General features: G+C 39.3%; 1 protein-coding gene across 5 annotated transcripts in view; it reads right to left on the reverse strand.

The window, feature by feature from the left end:
• Positions 1–1,373: 1,373 nt before the first annotated feature.
• The window catches only part of LOC110950720 (SPRY domain-containing SOCS box protein 4-like), a 92,508-nt gene continuing 67,466 nt past the window's right edge, over positions 1,374–26,415 (reverse strand). For all 5 annotated transcript variants that reach the window (XM_022193470.2, XM_051953247.1, XM_051953248.1 and 2 more), the window contains one exon: positions 1,374–4,121. In XM_022193470.2, coding sequence (XP_022049162.1) covers positions 3,994–4,121 — 128 coding nt within the window. In that variant the 3' untranslated portion in view covers positions 1,374–3,993. The remainder of the gene's footprint in view (positions 4,122–26,415) is intronic.

Consider the following 26,415-nt stretch of genomic DNA (forward strand, 5'->3'; position numbering starts at 1 on the left):
CGGTCAATCGATGGAGACTATTTATTGCACACCTACGTGGCACTCATGCTTCCCTTTTCACTAATTTTGGGTTTTGCCAAGAGAGCAATAAGGCAACACACTGAGCATAAACGTTTGTTCAGGAAAGCTATGGGTGACATCATGGAGGCTTTGTTTATGTTTAAATAGTCTGCATTTTCAACCCTGTTCATGCTATTTTTTTGTCACACCTGCTTTTTGCCACTAGGTAACTCAGCTTCATTTGCCAAAATCTGCTCACCCTTTCAAGAAGATCTGTAATCAGATCTGCTGCCATTTCATGTGCAGCCTTATCAACGTTTACTTCCTGTGGCTACTAGCAGGCATGCACTTTTAAACATAAAGTGTGTGTGTGTGTGTGTGTGTGTGTGTGTGTGTGTGTGTGTGTGTGTGTGTGTGTGTGTGTGTGTGTGTGTGTGTGTGTGTGTGTGTGTGTGTACTTGTTTCTGCTATACCGGTGGGGACTTTGACCTGACTATTTGCTATAAAGGTGGGGACTTGTCTTACGGTGGGGACCTAAAATGAGGTCCCCACGGGTGGCAACACCGTTTTCTTGGCCATATTGTTGTTAATAAAAAATGTAAAAGTGAAAAAACGTTTGTTTAGGGTTAGGCACTGATTTGGTGATGGTTAAGGTTAGGGTTAGGGTAAGGGTTAGGAGTTAGATATGAATGGGAGTCAATGGTAAGTCCCCACCGGTATAGAAAAACAAACATGTATGTGTGTGTGTGTGTGTGTAGGAAACTTCCAGGTCCTTTTTGATTGTGTTGGATCCTCAGGCAGAATCATGATGCAGAAGCATTATTACACCGTCTGTCTGCTATTGATCTACCAAACAAAAGTCCCCTGTGTGCTCGGATATGGTGAGCTGATAATGTTTTAGTGGGAGTCTGACTGTGCAGTGGAAATATGAAGCCTATAACCACACACTAATGTGTCTGTGTTCTCACTCTGTCTTTAAGCTTGGAACATCCAGCGCATCAGTATCTCTCCGGCTGAGTGTGAACTGTATTTACAGCTGCAGGAGCTGATGAGTAGTGCATTATCTGTTTACTTTCTGAAGTGGAAACTGCACACTTGACAATTGCAGGAATTAACGGCCAAACACTTTACAGCCCAATTTTCGTGGCCAAGGCTTCCCCTGGTAGATTAAATGGTCCCTGAGATGCAATTAAAGATGCTGCAACTGTCTGAACCCCTGATGAACCGCCAGGCTCTTTTGCATCTTGCTGCAGGTTTTTTTCCAAGTGTCAAGATGTAACTTACATTTAATCTTAGTAAGCATTACTAATCATTACAAGATGTGTAGTTTTCAGGAAGTAGTGGGTAAAAGGAAAGAAATACAAAGAAAATAATTCAAATTCACTTGGCTTTTATTCACATTTCATGTCTGTTGACATCTCAAATGCACCGTCTGTCCATACATTCTACTACTTTTCCGAAATGGTTCTTTTCTCCCCATCCTAACTCAGAGAAACGGGGGTGAGATCACCACCACTGCAAATAATAATAATAATTATAATAATAATAAAAGCAGCATTGAAGAAACAAGTTTCGATTCCTCTCTCCCTTCATCACCAGTATCTCTGTATTAAATTTACCTGAATGTAACCATCAATGATCAGTTTAACAAAACAAACATAGAACTAGCTCGTGATAAATAAACATCATCATCATCATCATCATCATCCTACCATCATCAAAATCAGGCCCCACACTCACAAAATAAGAATAACAATAATAATAATAATAATAATAATGGAGTATACAAACTCAGAAGTTAAAAAAAGTGACTCAAGCCTTTTTGTAGGAAAGAAAACATGATTGGTCTTCAGTGTGTGTATATGTGGTTGTGCATTGGTCATCTGCATCCTATTCTGAGTCAGCAATACGTCAGCCATGCTGCTACAGTAGCAGTAATATTCCTACGTCCCGCTACAGTCTTTACTTTAGACCCAGTGAGGCTGGATCTGGTCTGGTCCTGTTAGTTTGTGGTCATTAAGACAGTTGTGCGGACAGCAGACAGAAAGCGTCTGCTACCAGTGAGCTACAGCAGGGTGCTACAAACAACAGCAGGTGTCTCTTAATGCCAGCAGCATGTCAGCACTAGATTCATGTTGGGCCACGACCTACAGCTCCGAGACACATTAGTCCACTCCACAGCTTAGTATGAAATACTTTGGTTGTGATCTGACATCATAATACATGATTTAGTGTCCTGTGACAATCGGTCCCAGTACAATAAAAAACTGTACTTTTAACAACGAGCAGGTTTGTCCTGTCTGGTCCTTTTTAAAGAAAGCCTCTTGCAGACATGCAACTTATTATGTAAAAGTCACGATGGCAAGAGTGAGTAACATTTCCACTTTCACGCTTTCTGCATGGCACTAATCTGAATCACTTTAACTCCAGTACCATGTTTGACTTTTATCCTTCTTATTTGCACAATATTTCCTTCTGAATATAGAACACTTTTGGGAATTTCACATCAGGGTGGAACAATTTTTCTAAGATATTTCATTTGTGACTTCAGTTCAGTATTCACTGTGAAAGACATTTAAAATTTGTGATGGAGCTTTGAAACATGAGAAACTTTTCTCACTTTCAGAAAAGGAGCACGGTGTACATTTTAAAAACCACTAACAGTTTAAACTTTTTATCCTAAATCGCAGCTTTGCAATCTGCTAATCAGATGGTTTCAAATTGTGATTTGAAATGAATTAATTGTTCAGCTCTGCTTCACATTAGAGATTTTCATTTTTTTCCTTCTGAGTGCTCATCTGGCTGTAATGCTACTTTTCAGCTGTGTGAGCCTGATTGTTGGTAAAAATCTACTAAGTTTCTGTGTTGTTTAATTATTGTCAGTTACATCTGATAAAACTAAACTCACACTGCTCTGATTTCATGTTACAGAAAAGATCTGAAGCCAAAAAGATAAGACGGGGCGACAAATTACAGAAAAATCTGGCAGTTCTGTCCTTGTGCACTGTTGAGATGTTATAAAATAAGCAGCAGAAGGAATACATTTTAAAATGAATGAGTGAGAATTCTCACAATGACACTGATCAGGAATTAGGACGTTAAAAAATAAATGTAATTACAGTTGCATTCATCTTTTTTTTTTTTTTGCTTTGTATCGTGACTTTAACTCGCTACTGCACCCGGTGCCAAATATCACACAAGCAATGTGAGTAAAGCCAATATAAATATCCCAAGTTTGAGTTTCCTAAAGCCAGCAAACAGATGAAGATGTTACATGTCTGAAAAGGACTAAGCTTTCAGCAAATGTTTGCATAAAGCTGGGAGGTAAGTTTGGCATGCTGATTTCCTGTTTACATTCACCTTACAGCCATGTGTCGATCTTCTCTGTGTGCGGTGTGAGCTTTGGGTCGGGCCCCGGATCGATCACATTAACACATCATTAGTGCTAAAATCCTCTTGGACATGGAGACTCTGCAGGCCGTCACCTGTGCCAGTGGAAATGATGAGCACACACTACGTTATCCAACAGCAATGATATGGTCACTGACTGCATGTCAGAAAGGCCTCCATGGATGGGATTAGTGTGCTTTCTCTGCGCTGTTTTTATTCTCGTCACTAGGTGGCGGTGGTCGTCTTACTAGTCTCTGTCACCACTTTAACCACACTGTGCCATTAGAGGATTCATTCTGGATGAGTGAGACACTGATGGGATACCATCATTAATAATTTATTTCAAGTCCTAAATGAATGAAAAAGCAGCTCGAAATCCAAAAGAAGCTGGTGCTGTCCTTTAATTGAAAGCCTGACCTCCCACCATATCCCTATTCATCCGTATATAAATCCATGTGAGCCACGGAGCTCCCAGTGTGGACGTTCCTCTATCAGCTGTCCTCTCTTTGCATCCTTACATTAATTCTTTCATCCATCCCTCTTCAGGCTTTCCCGTGGTCTGTTTCGTGTCCTTGTGTTCCCAGTTGGCCCTGCTGGTGTCAGTCACTGGTATTGGAGGTAATTTTTAAGGGACTGGGGCAGAGGGAGGCTCTCGATCTCCTGAAGCCGATCCCGACCCAACGCCAGGCGGGCTGCACGACGACACAGATCCATGAGAGGAAGAGGCTCAGCTGAGGGGAAGAAGAAAGAGACGTAGACTTTTAGAAAGTTAGGAGAGGACAGCGGACATCTTTTAGATAAAAACACCTGTGTAACATTCAAAAGTGCATGACTTCTGCATATTTTGGCTTGTGGTTGATTATTTACTCGTTTGCCTCCATGTTTATGTTTATCCTGGCACCACAGCCTTCTTTACATGCATAATACATCTTTCTATTTGCTCTGCATGAATGGATGAGAGAAAGAAGTAGATGGGTAGAGAGTGCGACGTTGCACACCTTTAAATATTTACACATTCTGCTCACACACACACCATCACTGACACCTGTTCCTAATGGCGTATACAGTCACAGTACTGAGGCAGGGACATGTGTCACCCTGAGTTTCTGCCCCGCTGAAAAAAATGCACATTTTTGGAAAAACACCTCCATCATGAACACATCATGTAAAGGCTGTCCATGTGTGTTTTTGTGCTATATTGTTATACAGACAGAGGTCCTGGTCAACCTTTTCTCTGACCTTCATCTCGATGTCAGGATAAAGGAGGTAACAGATACTGGAGGGTGCGGTCTGAGCTGCAGGACCCACAGACCAGAGGTGGAGGCAGGATGGTGCTTTAGGAGAAACCTGTCTGAAATGAGTTGTTGTTCTTTTTGTTGTTGTGTTGGAGTCATATGAAAGACACATTTAAAGTTAATGAATTCAATCTTGTGGTTATGGACTTTTTTTTGGTTCTCTTGATCTTTTCATCACAGCAAAGCAAATGTCTTTAGGTTCTGTACTGTTGTTTTGAATTGTCTACATTAAAAATCAAGATATTTGATGTCATCAGTTCGACCTATGGAGTGTTATGACGGGCATTTTCTTTTTACAGTTTCTTGAAATATTGTATTTAAAAAAATAATCAGTCAATCAACAAAATATAAACACACCATTTCATATTGTATAAACATTCTATCTATTCATTCTAACATGCAGGACTCGGTGTTTGTTGTTTCAAAACATGACATCTCTAGAATGGATGTCATGAACAACCAAATATATTGGAAATGATTATGTTGATGTTGAGAGTGTCCAATATTGCATTGCATAGTATCATAGAGCTCCAACATATAGTTAATAATAAGTTAAAATCTTTCTGTGCAGAATTGGCTTTACTAGCCAGAACAATAGAATTTAGATGTTTTACTTTCCCCTAAGTCAGAAAAGACTGTTTGCATCCTGCATTTACATTTTTGTTCAGTGTAATTAACAGATAAACCTATAATGGTGGAAAATGTGTTACTTATAGTCACTAGTAGTAATTCCCATCCACAAAACTTTAAAGTAGCAATGTACTAAATGCATTTGTCACTAGTGCTTGACTGAGAAACAGGCATGGACAACATATGAGCTGATGTAGCTTAGCAGAGATGTACAGTTGGGTTGTGATTGGCAGTGTCATTTTGTGTCCTCTGATTGCTGAGCTCTGATGCCAGAAAGTCTCATCCACCTTTTCATTTGGTAGTTTTATAGAAACCCTTAAAGTAACGCTTTCTAATATTTCACAAGCACAGACTTGTCGCTTGTTAAAATGACAAACATTACCAAGAACAGATAATCGCCGTAGTTAACTAACGGCAATTCTGTAACAGCTAAAATAAAAGTTTAATTAGCGTCTACTAAATATTTCTGTTGTCACCTTAAGGTTGTTTGTGACGGAACACCACAGTACGACTGCAAGTGAGAGTTTAGAAATTCAGCAAGAGCAACAGTGTGGAGAGTTTTCACGAGAAAGACAACCAGGCTGAAGTCGGTTTCTGTAAAATATGCTATGCTTAATATTTCACTGATTTGCACTTTTGGATTTCCAGTAGTTTGATCAAATAGCTTGTGTAAAAATAAAATCAATCAGTGTGATGTGTAAACATGCTTTAGCTCCTATCTAATTAAACATTTCAAATGTTCTACCTGTCATTAAATTGCAGGTGAGATATGATTTTATTTCCATGTTTCGGATTCTGCATTCTCAGACAACAATAATTACAGACCACTTGCTTGTAAATGTTGATATTGAAACTAAGTGCAATAGTAATAAGAGTTCTGATGTGCTGGCAGACTGGTAAGGAGAAAATGTAGCTCAGAAAGATTTGTGGTAACAACTTTCAGAAGCAGTGCCATCATTGCACTGTTTAATGACCAGAAAGCAAGATTTTATTTGAGCTCTAAAATGTTCTTCTCAGTAAATAACTCCTTCTTTAACATAATGTTAGTGATCGCTACATCACTATAGGATTTTTAACCATCAGATTTTCAACATCTGCCTCAAAATGCAAATTTCAGGAAAGCTCCTTTCTCAAGCATTTCAATGAGCAGTTAAGAACAGGAAATGCTGCTTATTCTCTAACAGCTGTTTTCAAGCAAACGCTTTATGCAATGATGTGAATGAATTATTAACGGCCATTAATAATTTAAGTGATTTTTAAAAAACATATTAACTGGCAAGGCAGAAGATGAAGGATGTTAATGTCATAAAACGTATTGTGCATTAGCTTTAATACCTAGATGCACCATAAGCTAAAGCCTCTTTCTATTTCATACAATGAAAGCAACTAACTGCAGTTTAATACTGCAGTGACAAGCAGGAGAGGTCACTCAGACTATGGGCGGCTTCATACTGGCAGGCAGAGAGCACTTTGGATGGGTTAGTTAGCAACAGGCCATGGCAAAGACTTCTGAGCTGTTACTTAATTCTGGCCAGAGCTCATATGAATGTTAAGTGTCTGTGGTTGTAAATAGCTCTATCAGCATATAGAATGATCCAGACTGGACCTAATTCATCAGAATGACTAACCAAAAACACAACTACTCATTACGAAAATTGTTTATGATTAATTTTGCAACAAAGCCTCATATCAAGTCTTGCATGTCTGGGACAAAAATTCCTTCCAGAAGTAGATAAGATATTGCAGAAGGACATGGGTAAAATCTGGATTAAATAAACTGCTTCAAAAACTGGCTGATTCAGTTTCAGTTTTCAGCTGGATCATGTGGTGTCCAGTACGATTTTCAAGGAAACTCTGACATTGAGGTTTTATGCAGTCAAACCCAGTAAACAAACAATAAATAAACATACTCTTGATCAGTTTAGCACCAGTTTGGAACTCTTTGTCCTTCTCCTCTGATTGAGTGTTAACAACATCGCCCCATAGCTTCCTACACATGAATTTTATAGTATCATCAGTTTTGTTCACAGTAATGACCACATCTGATTGGCCTGATTACACAGCACAGCAGAGTGGGAGGAAGAGGGGGAGGAAGAGGGGGAGGAAGGGAACACGGTACGAAAATGAACTCATAATACAACAACCCATTAGGCTGCTAAAACTCTTCCATCTAAGGAAACACTTCCACAGTCAGGCACATACTGTATGCACACATAGTTTACTGCACTGCGCTGTACGTGTGGCAGTCGTTGAACTTACTGACTCCCACCAACACAATGGCAACCAACTATCAGCGCACCAACTAGAAGAAAATGCAGGGAAATGGGGCAGAACGGCAACACTGGAAGTCATTCAGATGGAAAGGCAGGGAGAGAACTGTGAAAAATGAAGAGCGATGTGAACGACAGACTCAAAGTCAGGGACGATGTGTGCATTTGTAGAAAAAAAAATGTGCAAAAAAAAAATTGAGATACCTTCCAAGGTAATGTGTTGATCGTGAAAAAATAAACTTCAAGGTGTAAAGTGCTTTCAGAGGATTCGGTGTGACATTAAAGCACAGCTCGGCTATCAGTCTGTCTCTCCCTGCTGTTCTTGTCGAGGAAAAAACTGCCATCACCTCTTGTAATTCTGGGCGTCCTCTACCACCTGCCTCTGTAGCTGTGTGTGTGTGTGTGTGTGTGTGTGTGTGTGTGTGTGTGTAGCTGTGTGTGTGTGTGTGTGTGTGTGTGTGTGTGTGTGTGTGTGTGTGTGTGTGTGTGTGTGTGTAGGTGTGTGTGTGTAGGTGTGTGTGCGTAGGTGTGTGTGTGTAGGTGTGTGTGCCTTTGCGTGTGTGTGCTTGCATTTTCATGTGTTAGTCATTGTGGGGACCTAAGTCAGCTCTTACCATCACATTATAGGGACCTGTCGTCCTTATGAGGATAAACATCAAGTCCACAAAATGCGTATCAATACATTTTAGGGTGAGGATGTATATTAAGGCTATGGTCCGATTAAGTTTTGGTTAAAGTCAGGATTAGGCAACTGGTAATTGTAGTTAAAGTTAGAGCAAGTCTCCAGGAAAATAATGGAAGTCAATGTAATGAGTTCATGGGTGTGTTCAAGGGTAAACTAGCAGAATTAAAAGGCAGCCCAGCATCTGCACAAAACCCTTAAGCTTACTCTTCATTTGTGTCCTTACAATGTTAACTGTCACATTAATGCTCATCCAAACTCGCAGAAACCTCCGTTCCTCACTAGTGCACAGTCACAATGGCATGACGCCAGAGTTGGTTTATACTTTCACCTCTGTTTGACTCTCACGTACACTGCCATTATTAGAGCTACTCTCATCAGTAATGCAATATACTGTGGTTGACCAGTGTTGTATGGTGTCTGAGTGGCATCAACAGCAGATACAGTGAGCTGCAGACAAGCTATTCACACAAATTGTTGTGATAAGTATTCTGAAGCTGCGATTAATATTCATCTTTATTCTAAATTTATCAGCTGAATGTTGTTTTGAATATATAGCTAAACTGTTTGGTCTATAAGATGTTAAAAGAGTGCTTTATAATTTCTGAGAGCTAAAAATAATGTCTTCAATTTGCTTGTCTTGTCCAGGCAAACTATGAAGACATTTGATTACATTAACCGGAGAAAATTACAATTCACAAACATCTAACAAGTTATAACATTTTGTACAAAACAAATATCATTACAGTTGATGTGAATAAGTATTAAATTTCTTTTAAAAGAATCACTGAAACATGACAGCAAACGAATTTAGTTTGAGAACCCCCTATTTAATTTATTGGAGCAAAAGATGTGTATATTTGTTTGATAAATTACTTAGAATTAAAGGTACAGTGTCTTGTTTTTAGGATAAAGGGCAGATTGACTAAACAGTTTGTCTCTTTCTAATCTATGTCAACATTTGCAAAATGATTAATAAAGTACAGTATCAATGTTTCAGATACTTGTTGGGACTTTAATGCATTTATAGTTTGAAAGCTCATATAGAGCATAACGGGCGCTCATTAACAGTTCTAAATATAGAGCTCACAAAAATAAACAGTGATGCTAAGCTGGCTTTACTGCCTTACTGGTGGATGACCAGAGAAGCAGAGAGAGTTTACTGACACCTGCTTTTGATTGGATAATGCCTTGCTTTTGTTGCAGGAACAGAATAATGAGCAAAACCTGCTTTGCTTAAAGTATATGCATTTCCTGGAAAATCTTTAGTGCAAGTGGAATTAAAACTACAATTGCATGAAAAATGTCAGCCAAAACACATCGTATTCAAAGAACAAAGCCGACATGATTATCTACTCTGTACAACAACACAGAAGCACAATAAGCCTCATTTTTGTTCATGTTTGGCTCGTTAACTCCTCAGCAGAAAAAGTGCTCATTTGTTCTGTTGATTTATAGCAAAAAGTTATTTGAGCGGACATGTCGCTTTAAACCACCAAAGGCGAAATCTGAAAATGCCAATTTGAGGTTAGTGTGGCAACAAGAATATAAGAATCACAGTGAGTTCACTCTGTGTGTGATTGCGTGACTGTGTGTGAGATGTGCATGCATTAAGCAGGGGGAGCAATATTATACCAAATCCAATTAATTTGAGCACCCTTGTAGGCTCTTTAGTGTAGTTTCAGTTATGTAGAGACAATTTCAGCAGATAGCACTGTGATTACAAAGAGGGATGCTGGATGTCTCTCCTTTTTATTTTTCTTGAAATACCACAAGTGAAAAGCAGAGTGGAAAAGTAAATATTCACTAGTATACCAGTAATTATCCACTGCCAAAACGGAAAACCTAATTAGCCACTGATACTGTAATGACAAGCTGAAATCAAAGCACCTTGAGGCACAGTCAGTCCTGCTTCAGTATGAACTGAATGACGTCAAACAGCACTACTTAGTCTGCCAGATAACATCAGCAATACTTTCCACTGTGCCAATATTTATAATGGACGATGAGTACCTTAATAGTGAAATTTAATGATAACCTAATGTGTGTAATGTAGCTCCTGTCTCATAACGCATTATGATATCTTATAACAACAGCATACAAAAACATACAAAAGCTGTAAACTCTGTTTTTGTGTATCACAGGCATTCATTTGACATTGTGCTTAGAAGAGCTTACAGTCTTTTGTATGTATTACACATGTTACAGTGTGTTTGGTATTTTTAATATAATGCAACAAAAACTGTTGGTTCAATAACACACTATCATCCAGGTGTCTGCTCATAATATTATTCTAGCTCTAGGTGATCCTAAAGCTGCTATTTACTATAAGTAGAAAGAAATCTCCACATGAATCACCCGCTGCCCTCCAGTTGCATATAATGGCTTTACAGTGCATTATATCAGTAATTAGCTGGGCTTAATACCTTCTATAGAAATGCTCAGTGAATTAACGACAAGATTTCATTCTTAATGGCACATTTTCCAACATGTTTTATCCTACAAGCATCTCCTTAAGTGGTTAGAGAAGCTAACAAGGAGAGTCACTGCAGATAATGAGCAGTAGATCTTCTGCCTCTGCTTCATTACACATTGGATGCATTAGGAAGAATGAGAACAACTGTGTTTCAAAATGCGGCAGGAGTATCACGACCAGTTCTCTAAATATTACCTATACTGTAGTTCAGTCACGCTGAAAACAGATTATATTTAGTGATGCTCTGAAAAGCTTTTCATTACATTTGTTTAATCATTTTGTAGCTTATAGATTATATAAATTGCTTTGTATGTATCATTCCATATTGCAATGCTTTTTAATTTCAATCACTAGTTTTGTCAGTGGAATTATCATGTAAAAAAATAAGTGTTTTATTTGAGTTTTTGCTTGTCAAAGTGGGATAAAAGTGTTAGTTTGGAATCAAACCAGCAACCTTTCAGGAAGTTGTTTTTCTTATGATCTACTCTAGTTGTGTATCTATTTATACAATGGTGGCAAACCTCCATAAATTCTCTGAGACAGTTTAGTGATGAAGGCAATATCAGATTGATTCAATGTATGAAGTGAACCCGGCTAGTGAGAAACTTTTTCTCTGATTAGACATTTTTTATATGGATATGAATTGAGACCCCAGGTCTGCTGCATTGGGAACGAGAAGTAATAGGGGCACACAATGTGACACGACGGCTCTAATGAGATGCTGTGCACAGCAGTGGAGAGCAGAATTTATTGTCTGTACAAAACGATAATGGGAAAGAGGGTGAAAATGGCAACAGCAGCCTCACTTTTATGATGGATGTTAAAATTGACCTGAGGGGATGAACGGAAGCTAAATAAAACCTGACAGACAGATCGAGGCTGAGTTTGAAGGAAAAAACTAAAGAAACAGTCAGAGGAAAAGAAGAAATTCTTGGAGTAAAAGTTGAAGCCAAAGAAAATGTGAACTTTGATGACACTCTAGCTGTTCATTTTTTGAACAGGGCAAAGCAGCTTTTGGACTTTTGTGGAAACGATGTCTAAGCTCTGTTTGGCTGTTTCCCATAGCAACGGTTGTCTGACTTTTGAGAGCCTGTGCTAAAAGAAGAGGCATCATCAACATCTGTGCTGCACAACTGATTGTATCTGTAAAGTCTACAACAGTGATAGAAAACATTCTTTTCTACTGCTGGCTTCCTAAACCATTTGCAACTTTACAACATTTAACATTATGTGGCGAACCATTATGCTGTTGAGTTTGTACTTCTTATTATACTTTGTAAGCTAGAACACTGACTTCACTAGGTTAGTATAATGTTTTAATTTCAGCAATGATTCCACTAGACACAGCTTTTGTCATTTTATTTCAACATCTTGAAAATCCTCTCAGTGTTGTTTTGTCCTGCATTTTTAAAAGGGCAGGGTCCACAAACACATGAAGGTAAAATGGATCAAAAATCGCTAGATGGTGAGTAATTCATTCAAATTAAAGCCGCATTCTCTGCAGTTTTAGGACCTTGAGCATGCACGTGTTATTGTCAGCTGAGTGTGTAGGAAGCATTCATGACTAAATTTCCAGACAGCTGTTGTCTCTGTGAAAACATTAATGGGAAGAAATAAAACTATTACACAGTTCTTGCAGAATTTTCAAATGTTACTTTAAAATGGATCAACTTCTAATAATTGTCACTTTGTGGGGTTTCAAAATTTTAAATTTTTTTCCCCCCTAAATATAGTTTAATCGGCTCTCTTCCTCCATGGATCCCTAGTTGGTAAAGATCAGAAAATTTTTGTGGGACTGCCACTCCTTACTTTAATGATTGCATTTGGATTCAAAAAAACAATTTGTATCATGTGATGAATGCTGATGTAGTAATGCAGTTTGGTCAGTATGGCCTTGCTAGCGTTACTAACATAACTGTTTCTCATGTTCCAGTTGTCTCACTGTCAGACTGGAGAACCCACACTGTAACGACACTCGAGATTCGAATCATGACTCAGAGTAATGTATGGACTTCTGGAGATGGCTGAAATCCCAGCGGGGATTAAGTAACAGCCAACAGTGTCGGCCCATCATCTGGTTAAACGCCTGTGTTTATGTTGGAACTGAAGTGATATAACAAACTAATTTAACGCCCGGCCAAACATATACTGCAGCAATCAAATTAGAGTACCAACTGTCAACTAGGAACTAAATTTCATGGCTGTTGAAGGAAAGTGCTGTCGGGGACGCTGCCATGACAGAATAATAAATCAAATTCCAATTTATTGTTTTTGCTAATTACAATTTTGACCGATTAAGCGCACAAGTCAAAATAAATAAAAAATTATATATCTGCTAATTCCTGGGGAAAAAAACATTTCAATTCTAACATGACTGAGTTGTCTCAAACTGCATTAAAGGGTTGAAATGACAAACAGACAATCTGATCGGTTTCTTTCCCTCTCCCTCAAGTCTTCCTCCCTCCTTTTGCCACAGCTTCATCTCATCTGTAACTCACCTCTGTCCGCCGGCAATGCCTGCTTCTTTTCTCTGCATCCTCTTTCACACTCTATGTTTTACCTTTTCTCTCTTTATATTTCCCAAGGTCACAGTGTTTGATCTTTCCAGGCACATAAAAAGTCATTGCTGTCGGGCGGGTGAAAGCTGCATTATCTCAAAATGTCAATAAGAGATAGAAAAACAGGTCTGTGTTTAGCTTGATGACAAAGCAGTTTTATCATTATCCAGTTAGTTTTGGAAGTGCTTTCTAAGCCCAAGAGGTTGAAGAATTTAGAGGCGCATGTAATCCTTTAATCCTTTAATTAAAGTCAATATAATATGAAAACGAACAAGACTGCAGTTGCAAGGTTCTTACATGACAACAGTAGTCAAATTGGGACTAATGCACAACCCCAAAGCTTGATAATAAGCATTCTTACATATACACAGAGTAATCTGTTAAAGCTTAAAATTACCACCAGCTTAACAATGTGATCTCATGGTATATTTGACTCAGGCTGGATCTTTTTTTTCCTTCATCTAATGTCATACTATCAGCCCGCTGTCCCATGTTTTCCTGTTAACATGAAACACGAAAAAAAGAACAAACATTTACTCAAAGGAAATCAACAAATCTCTCCTGCAAATATGTTGACAGGTAGAAAAACAGACGCAAAGAGCACACACAAATGCAAGGTTGCGAATAGAGGAAATCAAACTGACAAACGCACGTGTATCTCGAAATTACAAAAGATCAGAAAAACTCAAACAGTGTCAAGTAAACAAACACAGAAAGCACAAAACCGTCCCTGCTATGCATATACAGAGGCTTTGATCTTTGTCAAGGGCAAGTAACCCCAATAGAGTCACATGTAATGCTGGAAACCAAACTTCAGTACAGACGTGTGTCTTCTGCATCAAACATTATAAACTGCCAAGTTCCAAAAGCTGTCAGATACTGCTTTATATCACTTCCTTGCCATTTATAGTAATTTATTTTAGCAAGTACTTTGGAAGGTTGCTTGAATTTAAACAGCATTTTACAATGAAAGAGGTCAAGTTTCCTTGATTTAATAACTCCAAAAAACAGGTGTCAGCCTCTGGAGCTGGAAAATGAAGCCACACAGAAATGTTTAAAAACCGCATTTCTTCAAATATCCACTAGAGGAGCCACAAGCAAGTCAATCCCTATAGATCTCCATGTTAAAATGCCCTACTTTACAGTGAAAATAAACAAGTTTACAGTCTGGCATAAAGAACTATTTTGGTCTCTGTAGCTAATTTCTCTGTAGAGGGGGTGAAGTTTCATGTAATTCAACACTCTGAATAGGATGAAGGCTTAAAATTACGCATAATTGAGGGCGTGGCAGCGTTCTGTGGCAGGTGGGTGTCATAATAAGACATGGCCAGGGGATGTCTGCACGGCCCACATTATCTCCATTCACTCTCCAAATCTGTTCATTCATACTAGAGAATTACAATCATGTTTTAAGCGTTTCGAGTAGATCTACTAAAATAGACATTTAAACATCCTGTTCTTTTATCTTCTTCAGTTGAAAGCCTGTCCTTAGCAGGTCATAACGCCCTGCACTTGATAAAAAAAAAAAAATTAAAAATCTAATTGCCACATTGACATGAAAATTGGGACTTGTTGCTGCAGAGACTGCTCACTCACTCAAAGTAATAACTGGAAATGTGAGGAGGTCAGGGGGGAAAAAAACCTGCAAAAGCTTTAAATCATCTTTAAATTAACTCATTACCTAGGATGGGAAGTTGTTTCAATACAGAGGAAAATAATGGGTTCTGAGGGCCATGAGTCTTTCCAATCATTAAAAAACTGATATATCAGATATTTGTTTTAGTTAACACAAAGAGTACTGCTACACACCATGCTCAACAATCTCACCCTCAGTCAATGGCATTTATTAGCCTAATCAGTGCTAATAAATGCACTAGATCAGTGCTTCTCTCTCTTCCCTCTGGACCTTGGTCTATATCTGGATGTAACAGCGAGTCATCCAAGGCCCTAGCCCCGACTTCACCCTACGAATAATGAAGACAAACTTTCTCTCAATTCATTAATTCTTGTTGACATTGAATATACAGTCTAGCTGGAGATTGTTCATAGCGAGCATGTCCTCAGATGAATGTGGTTTTAATGTCGCTTATTTCCCTATCATTGACATTGTTGTCATGGCAACATTAATTGCTGCAGAGGGTGTTGTGTTGTTTTTTCTGCTGAGTTCATACATTAACATTGGACCAGAAAAATTGTACATACAGAATTTCTCCTGGACACAATTTGTACAACTAGTCTGACTGGCAGATTATAATAGATCTGCACTAACTGCAGTGTCAGCTTTAATTTATTGTAGGTCACAAGAGGTGAGAAGTTTGCTGTGTAATGATGAGTTCAGGGGTCGCACTGATGAAACTGTTGGCAGGCAACCAGGGTAATAACTCTTTATAGGAATGATAGCTTTGAACTTGATCATGTTTTGATAAGAGATTCTAGTGTGAGGTGACAAAATGTGATTTTGTTGTTGGCAATATTCCAGATCTCTGATTTGGAATACAACTGACTTTTAAGTAGAACTTCGACAATCTCAGCACACGACAGCAACTCTGACAATTAAAGCAGTGTCATAATGTTTCATATGACAAATATTAACATAAACAATAACAAGAAAGTTTAAGCTGTTTCTCATGCGACAACAAAGACTGAAGTTACACAAAATAGCCACATTCAAACCTCACTTTGATGAAAACAACACAACACAGGGTGAGATTTAGTAGGTGTATCGTTACTCTTTGAACACAGCGTCCTCACACTAGAAGCTGAACTCTGCCAAACGCCAATGTCCTTCAAAGCCACAGAGGGAAGTCTCTGCATTATCCATAACTAATAATAACTAATGTACCTCCGGTGGTGTCCTATATCCTCTTCCTCAGTTCATTGTGTAACACAGCCAGTTTTTAGCACAATCACACTTGAAGACACACTGAAGCAGCCATTGTGCAGAACTAATTCAGTGATGTTGTTACAATCCAAGGAGGATTTGTTAGAAAACCCTTTTATACTAAAAAAGGACGTGGCCACAGGGTGGGTGGACTAATGGCTACAAACACAGTTGTACTAAGTCCGGCCCACACAGATTTAGGAGAGGGGGTGTGAAAATCCTTTCTTCTGAAGTCTTCTTAGAATAAACACCATCTTGAAATATGTGGCTCAAGCTAACTTTGGTGCTTAAATTGTCTGTACAGCTCCTGTGGTCTGACTCATACCTTACAGGCCACATTAGTGTCACACAGAAAGATAGGCACTGTGGGCAGAGCTGGCTAGCAGAGAGGAGTTGGTGGTAACACAAGCCATGGTGATGTTTCTTTTTAAAGCCCTGTTCTCTCTTTACCATCCTGCATTACTGTAAATCCACAGTTCACAGTCTCCTCTGGGATGAGAGGCAAAGAGATGAGAGAAAGACGAGGAGGAGGAACGATGTGAAGAGAGAGGTAAAAAAAAAAAAAGGAGCAGAGGAGGAGGAGGACAGGGGGTGAAGTAGTGGAGAAAAGAGCAAAACAGATGAAGCAGAGAAAGATGTGACGAGGTCATGGGATGAGAGGCGAAGGTGGACACAGAAGAGAGCGATTGAAAAATAGTAAAGGACAGAGCACAGCCGTCTGTCTGACCCTCAGGTATCCTTGACAGTTACAAACTGCAGGGAGGCGGACATTATTTACAAAAGTGTCAATATTAGAGGAAATCTGTTGGGATAATTTACTCAGCATACCTTGAATTGATTGCCCTTCATCCCTATGTGCTATTTGTAGAGAAACTGCACTCACTGTAGAGTGACTTAAAAAACACACACACTGACATGACTGAGAATGAGAGGAAAGCTTTCATAAGACAAGATGAAAAGGACAAGTGAAAGTGACTGTTTAAAGCAACACCAATCAATATTTTCATACTAAGAGAAACATGAAATACAGACACTGTTTTTTGAGACAAATCCAAAGAAATTCAAACAAAATTTTTCAGTTCCTTATAGCCATACATAGTGTTTTGGTATCTTGTAGTTCCTGGTTTTGTTTGTATGGCCTGCAAATTAACTGTTTTGATGGAGTCTCTTTAAGCTCATAAACATCTTTCCCAGCTGCAAAAATAAATGCTGCAGGTATTTAGGTGAAATAATAGGCACAAATTTAGCAGCTGAGGAGCTGGATATTTCATAAAGGTGAGTCAATATTGGACTTGTAATTGCTAAATGGCCATTAACAGGCTATGAATAAATGCTATTATTGCTCCATGCCTGCTGAATGTGTGATATGTTAAAGTTCCTCCTATCTATTTGAGAAATAGCACAACACTGGAGTGTACATAAAGTAATTGGAATGAAAGTTAAGTCAGAGTAGGATAAAGAGGGATAATCAGGGACTATTAGCTCATTCTTAATTGAATACATGAATTGGAATATGCATACAGATGTATATTTGAACTACAAATTACTTCGACAGCACTAAAGACAGAAAAATAGAATTCAAAAGATGAAACATCTGCAAATATAACGCAAATTTACCGGAAGACATCAAATGAGATACCAGAAATATGGTCTTAGTAGTAGATAGAGAAATAGACTCATCTGTTTCCAAAAAAGCATTCAATGAGTTATATCACAGTACATTATTATTATATTATTATTATCATTATTATAGATCAGTGCCTGTAACATAATGGAATAAGTGAGAGAGGAAGTCTAGCACATTTAAAGGTATAAAGTCTGCATAAATGCTGACTTCTTCAGAATTTGAAAGCTGGGAAGCCTCTGTATATGAGGTGACTTAATTATATGAACATCCAGGGAAGGAAAGGTCACTGTGTATTCATGTGTCTCAGATAAAAGTCAAAGACAGAAAGCTAAAGACAAAGCAGGTGAAGCAGAAGCAATTACAGCGATGATCAAAGTAGAAAAAAAAAACACACAAAGGGTAGAGAGAAGTGTTAAAGGTAGAGGTGACATGGGGGAACACAGCTACTGCTGCCGTATAGTATCGAGGATTATGTGCAAAGAACAACGGGGGAATCACACTCCCCCACACACGTGCATTAACACGTATACAAGCATAAGCACTCACGTGCTCACATGCAGCAGGCAGGCCTCAGTCGACTAACCTGATGGAGTCAGACGGAGATAAAAACCCGGTTGATCCTTTACAGGATTTACCTGTCAGGCCAGAATGTGTGTTTATCTGTGTGCATGTTTGCTAACACCCACAGTGGAGCAGCAGAGGTGTAAGAGAGGCAGCAGGGATGGAGACAGAAGGTGTAACTTTACAAGGAAGTGTGATACCTGACCTCTCTGCTTTTAAATTAGAAATCAGCTGATTCTCAGGAAGAGGAAAAAGACCTTCATTATAGAGAATAATGCACCTCTACATTATGTATCATTATCACTAATGCTCACCTCTACTTCCACCTAAAATACAACCTGCACTTGAATGCAACAAGTTTGTACCTGATGTCTGGGAATTGGCCCAAGGTCATTCTGAGTAATGCTGGAAATCACAACTTGATGTAAACTGATGAGGCTTTTCATTACAGATACAGTTACCTGTTGTTCTGATATCATGCTAATTTTATGTATGGAAATGGTGACCTTAAAATTACACAACATACAGCACCGTTACACTGACAACACTGTTTAGAGTTTCACACGGCCTCCATACATGCATGCAGACAAGCACAAAGTGCATACACCGTCATCTGCTGACATACAAATGTCAAAATATGGGCACATGTTGAGAGTCACAGCAAACTATAATCTGTGAGGTGACTGGGCTCAGATTAAGGTTGCAGACGGACCAAACATGTGAGAGAAAGAGGGAGAGAGGGGAAGGGAGGGAGGAATGGAAAACAGCCAGTGAATTCAGGGAATCAAATCATGTGGAAGAGGCCTGACGTGCAAAACATGAAGTCCACTGCTCTAAAAAGCTAAATTGTCATGCTGATACGATGGCTGTAAAACAAAGACGGTAGAAGTAAACAAGAGGCTCGAGGCTGCAGTACACGAGCGGAAACTCAAGGAAGTGAACCTACACACTAAACAATATCACTAATTCGTGAATATGTTTTTTATTGTTCTTGCAAGTTATTGTATTGCAGCTTCTACTGCAGTATTATGATGCACTGTAAACTTTTTTTAACTCACGCAAATACATCACGTTCATGTTGCTTTAATGAAGCAAGGCTCATTATGTCCCTTACAAGGAAACAAACGTGCCTACAAATAAAGATTTAACATTCCTAAGAATGGCAGGTGAGCAATAAAAACTGGGAGGTGCTAAAGTCAACCTGTTGGTAAGAGAAATACGCACGAGCTGAGCCGTCGTGGAGAGTGCAGCCAGAGAGACAACACTCAGACGAGACTTCAGGTTGTGGGTTGTTGATCCTGTAAACCTGGGTTCAAGGATCCCAGCTGTATTGTTGTGGAGAGAAATTCTACCTGCAACTGCGAGAAAACATTCACAAGCAAGAAAGTCACAATGGAACGCTTTAACCTCCATGGAAAAGCAGGTAAGTGACCGTTTGATACAAACTTTCACGACAAAATTTCTCCACCAAAATTTCACAAAAGCTTAAAGAAACTAGACAAATCTCAAGTGTGATTAAAAACAGTTTGACTTTTTGCGAATACATTTTACACCTGACAAGAATTCCTAACCTACCTTTGAAACAGGAAGTGTTTATTTGGCAGCAGTTTGAAGTGATAAGACCTGTGATTAAAGATAACAAATAAAGTATGCTGACATCACATGTTTTCTTACTAAGAAAATACACGTGAAAGCTCCAGTGAGTCTTCTATTGTGCAATATAGTGACAGGAAGAAAAATCAAAGACAAGTACAGATTTGTGGTAATTTTCCACAAGATAATGAGATAGATGTGACCCACAATAGAAATGATTGCTAATGTGTGGGTATGATTCACTTCTTCCCCTCACCGCAGTTATATTTGTTGTGCCTTAAGTGACTTAAAGATACTACAGAAGATGAAGCAACACAATTACAAACAAATTCAAAGAAGGTTCAGGCCTTCAGAATAAAAGCTCGTCCCTTTTCTTTCCACCAGCCTCAAGTGAACTTCAGATTTTACTGGTTGGCCCCAGAAGAACAGGCAAGAGCTCCACTGGCAACACCCTGCTGGGCCGAGGGACGGTTTTTAACACCAGAGGAGGCGGGGCCAGTACAGTTGCTACTGCCGTAACTGGTGGATGTCATTTGACTGTGGTAGATGCACAAGGTTGGGGTTCAAGTGAGGAATGTGTTCCCAAAGAGGAGAAAATTGAGCTGCTGAAAGCTTTGTCTCTGTGTGGACCTGAAGGGCCACATGCCATTCTGTTAGTCATTCCTCTGCTGGACTTCACTGAGTCTGAGAGGAAGGCGGTGGAGAGAAGGATGGAGGTCCTTCCATCTGCAATATGGAGACACACAATGGTGTTGTTCACTTTTGGAGACCATCTGAAGGCGAGACAGTGCAGCATACAGGAGCATATCCAATCCGGAGGCCCTGCTCTGCACTGGCTGATGGAGAAGTGTCGCTATCGATACCATGTGTTGGACAACAAGGCAACCATCCCTGGCAAGCAAGGGGGACTAAAGCAGGGGGTGAATGAAAGGGGATGGAAACAGGGATGGAGTTGGAGGAATAAAAATGAGAAAAGCGTGAGAAGTGAAAGCAGAGGGGGTGAGGCAGATGGGAGAAGGGAAGGAGCTCAGGAGCAGGTAAGAGAGCTGCTGGGTAAAGTGGAGGACATGTTGCTGGAAAACGGGGGATGGCACTTCTCCCTTCACATGTACCAAAGGCTGGAGGAGGAATGGTGCCGCAGAGAGCTGCAGCTCAGAGCTGTGCTGGAGGCAAAGACAGATGTGGGTAAGAGAGAACAAAAGACAGTAGAGACAAAGGTGGAAGTGGAGCCAGGACAGGAGGAGAGGTTGGAGACAGAAAAGCAGGGACCAAGCCTGAGGAAAGAGCTGCAAAGCAAGCAGGAATGTGTGGAGAGGGAGATAAACAGAGGAGAGGACAAAGGAGAGGTAATCATTGTGGCGCTTGAGAGACAGAGCAGCGAGGAGGATAGCTGGGATACAAGCTCTGACAGCGGGGAGGAGAGGGAGGGACCAAGCAGTGTAATAATGGAGGGGGAGAAGAAGAAGGAGGGCACTGAAATTAAGATAGGAATGATGGCTCCTTGTCGGTCTAATGGGAATCAAAGGTCAGCCTTCAGTCCAATCTGGAGGTTCGGTTGAAGTAACTTTGTTCAATGCACTTTTTTCAAGCCAGCTGGGCACCTTGCCTTGTATAAAACTGACACAATGGCCGCTGACTCCACATGGTACATCTGCAGCCACAAGTGGCACGTTTATTCTTTGATGCTGTGACACTACATCTCCTACTGAATCACCCACTGACATAATTCGAGAGAACATTCGTGGATGTTCACACAGAGCCGTTTTGTGCTCCAAAAGGACCACTGCACTCAGTCTGACACCGAGAGAGAAAAAAAGAAAGTTTAAGTTGTGGAGAAATGTGCTCGTTTGATGGGGAGCATGAAAGCACTTACATGTCTGTACTATAAATACAAAGCTTCAGTCAACAAGGTAGTCTGGCTCAATGAAAAAATGGTCACAACCCCTGTAAAAATGCAACATGACCATTTTACATGTAGTTTCTTGTACAGAATAAACTACACTTTATTAAGCCAGTTTTACAGGTGGTGGTAGATGTTAAACAGACAGAATTAGCTGTTTCCAACTCTTTCTATTAAGTGTTTATGCTAAGCTAAGCTTGAAGCCCCATATGAAGACACACATTGATCCAATTATCTATGTTTGTAAATGTGAATAAAATCATTTCCAAAAATGTCAACATATTTCTTAAATGTACAAAACTGACAGAAACACCAATAAATGTAAAAAGTACTGTAAAACATATACATATGTATGTATTGCTGTTTTCTTGTTCAATATCCAAACATGTTTGCAATTATTACGCTTAAACTGAATCATTTGTCCAATAAAATTATGAGAAATATGAGATAAAGTGTGAGTCCTGACCCTAACTCTTTCCCTGTACAATATATTTCTAAATACCTTCTAATGTTGAAAATTAGCAACATTCTTACACTCAAGTAATTAAAATCCAATTCGGTCTCCTGGGGAAGCAGAAGTAAAAAAGAATCTGCCATCCAAGAAGAAGTTAGTGGATAAACTTGATAAGAGAGAAAATCTGCTCCACACTGGGGTTGTCATTATTATTCTTTTATACTTTGGGATTTTCAATTTGTAAATATGAGGCAATGACTGTCACTACATTGCGGGTTTATATAGCTGGAGTCGAGGGATGTGTGGTCTACCACCCATTTCATTACATTTCAACAAATTGTCAATTGGCTTCAGGGAATTGCTACGTCTCCTCGACTGACACAGACCGTTAATCCTCATCTCTGGCTCGCAGTCATGATGCCATGCAAGGTCAGTCAGTGTTGTAACCGGCGAGGTCACTGTCAACCCGGGACATCAGGCAGCGCCACAAAAGCTCATTTCAAATGCACATAATCAGATAAACACAATCTCTTCATTCCTCACAGTGAAAAGGTTCCAGTTTGTTCAAACTGCACAGTCATTACAAACAGCGATCAAAAGAGTCCAAGCTTGCAGGTCAGTAGTTTCCCATTTTTGAAGCAAGGCAAGGATTTTCAAAACAGCAATAATGAGTGAGGTACAGCAGGCCATCGGTGAAGAAAGTGTGTAGAGATCACATTTGTTTTTCTCAACAGCTTCTTTTAATTAGATACAGAAAACTGCCGTGACACTAATTTGGTTAGAGAAGCATTCTGTCTGCAGGACACAAACCACTGATGTTTCCAGGGTTTCACTGGAACCAAACACTATAGCAGATGCTTGCAGGAGTCAGTTCTTCTCGGATAGACTGTGTAACTCATCAGTGAATAATATTGTGAATGTGTTTGGTTGAGATCATGACCTACAGGCCTGCCTCTGGGTGTCACATGTACAGGTTTAAAGCCATAATGTAATAAAGTAATTTTACTAGAGGTTGTTTTGAAACTGAACTCTGCTACTGCCTCATATATTTGACATCAAAGGCACAAACCATTTTTATTTCCGTCAACCTCTTCCTATGAGTGACGAATCCAATAGTACAGTCACTCACTAAAATTCAAACCGGTCAGGTTGGTTTACAGAGCAGATTGATGCATTTGTGTTTCTGTTTGTGCTTTTCTTAAAGTGTGTGGAGTTTCGTTGGATAAAGAACAGTAAAATAGCTGTTATGACAGCTAGCTGTTCTGTGAATTCAGCCTTTTGACTGAAGGTAACTCAAGATTTTAGTAGAGCTCACATTTATTGTCATTTCTATCTGGTATGTGTAAGTCTATCGAGCCGCTCTTGCAGTGCAGTAAACTTTACCCCCAAAGTCTTTGTATCAGTAACTCTTGCACAACTACGAATCAACAGGTTGTTGAGAACAAACTATCATTTTTATTGGACTCATTGATCAACATAAACTCTGAGAATGAGATATGGCCTTGTAGGTTTTCTTTATGAATTTGATATCTCCCTTGAAGCGCTTGTCTAAGATGATGACACATGCTGGAGATAAACTGTTTTATGTATTACATATCTGGATGGGACAGTAGATACTAACAAACACGCAATCTCATATAGTTTACACAAGGTTGCAGTAAACAGCACAAGGCTAATTTATATATGTTGTTATTAATTATTTATAGCTGCCACCTACGCTTAATTGAGGGCAAGTGTGTGAAAGGTTTAGCAGCAATCTGTCTTATGTAACATCAAGCATCACTATTGGACAGGAATCTTCTCCATCTCAACTTAAGAGACTCTCGCCTTATGCAAAAATGGAAATTATCCAGAGTTCTCTTCAAAAAGTGCATAACATGAAGCTAAAAACAAACTATGGCTCTTGGATCCAGAGGCACCTTTTATTTATCTGGCATTGCAACAGCTGCTTGGGGGAAGCACTCATCATGGCTTCAGCTGTTGCTATGAAACAACTGACAACTCATTTGATGTGCAGCATTCTTCAGCTAAAAGCTGAAATATTTTTAACTTTCAGCGCTAAACATTCTCTGAGTACAAGAAATGTTCTCTGCTCAGAGCAGCAACAAGACACGTCAGTGTGTCTTTCTCTTTGAAAGTATGAGATGAAGGAGACGGTGGTCTGAACACAGAACCCAGTAAAGCTGCAGCTCAGCCTGGTGTCACTTTTCTTACTTTTGGTAACCTAGCAACATACATTTATCTGTATGTTTCTGTGTATCTGTACAAGTATGACAGTCAATACTCAGCTCACAGTGGCAATAAAACTGTAATTTCAGTATTGTGTATGTAGAATTACTGCATATCCCCTGAATTCAAACATTTCTTCCAATATTTTGAGGTTATCAGTTTCTGATATTCCTTGAATAGGAAGTTGCTGCCATCTGACAAGAGGCCTGAGAGCTGTAAAGATAAAACAACCATAAATCATTTAAAGCCACCAACATATTAAAAATGTGGACCTTCATAGGTGGTTGGTTGTGCGGAGTTTGACATGTACCCTGATCTGCAAACTTTGCTGCAGGAACATCACTGATTTCTGAAATAGCAATAAAGTACACTACAGCAAAGTGACACTGTATCCTACTCGACACTCTTTTCCAGCAGCGTGTTTTCCATCTGAAAATACAAACACAAAGGATTTCATATGATAAAATGCATTTTTGATCCACTTTTTGGAGAAGAATTGTGTCTGAGTATAAGCACAAGACATTCACCACAGTTACCAGAAAACACGGTTGTTGCATGTTCACATGTCCTGGAAACCTACTAAACCTATAATCTATGCCTATGACCCATAAACATAAAAATCACTAAAATGCAAAGGCAGCACTTCTCCCTTTTCTTGTCAAGTTAACCAGAACTGACTGCAGGTGGAACGATCACTGCTCCCTCAGGATCAGCTGATGATAAGATCAAAGGTAGCATGAAGAGACTGGTCACATGTAGAACTGTGAGGACGTGTTTATCCAAAGAAAGACAGAAAAACAAATCCATCTTAATTACACTGTGCTTTCAAATGTTTTTTTTAGCTCCGTTCCACAAACAGTAAAAGTAAAAATTAGATTTACACTGAACAGAAATAAAAATGCAGCATGCAAAATTAAGTTCTATCTATTCTTTTTTAATGTAGGGAAATAAATATTTGTTGTTCCAACATACAGAATCTCTACAACGGAATGGACGTCATGAAACAACCAAGTACGCACAATGTTAGAAATAATAGTGTGCACATGGTAAGTAGGGTCATCAACCTGAAATCACAAGGCAGTGATGAGTCACACTGACACATCTGCAGCACAAAGAGTCGATGATGCTTTTTATGCTACATGCTGAATGTCGTCTCACTCTTCTTGTAGGGTTTGGTGAAATTGGACATTTTGGGGAACAGTATGTTGTTGGTAGACATCCATCCAGACAGTAACATGACAGATTGGGTGTTGTGAGTAGGATATCTGAGCATAATGCAGACCGACAGCTCGTCTTTCCCTTGTCATTTGTGTCATATGAAAAAAAGTTGAATTTCAAGGTGGCGTTTTACAGTCACTGGACAAAGAAGTGTCTGTGTGCTGATCACACTATCTGATCATTGTCCTTTAAAGCTACACCTGACAAGACTGTGAACTAACTCAATGGTTGGGAAACAGTCATCAGCTGAGCGGCTCAAAAAAGCTTTTGTGCATAATTGGCTACATTTTGTAATCAATAAAAATAAAATTTATAACTTTGTTTAAGTGACAAAAGACCACTTGCATGCTGTGCTTGTAGTTTTGTTGAACGTACATTTAGTGTTACTCACCAAAATGCATCTGTATCCTTGAGGGTTGATAGATAATAAATGCATTTTTTTTTTAAATCAAAAAACCTGCAGATCAAAGCAATTGGTAGGGCTCCGTACTGCATCACTCACATGCGTCTGCGACCTTGTTACGAGTGCAAGACATCTTTCGCCTCATCTGCGTGAATTGACTATAAGAGCTGTTCTACGAGCCTCATTTTCTCTACACAGGAGGTGAGCTAATAGCAGAAAAGAGGAGCACTATAACACTTGGAGACAGA

This window comes from Acanthochromis polyacanthus, chromosome 9 (genome assembly GCF_021347895.1).
Source record: "Acanthochromis polyacanthus isolate Apoly-LR-REF ecotype Palm Island chromosome 9, KAUST_Apoly_ChrSc, whole genome shotgun sequence".
Classification (NCBI taxonomy): Eukaryota; Metazoa; Chordata; class Actinopteri; family Pomacentridae; genus Acanthochromis; species Acanthochromis polyacanthus.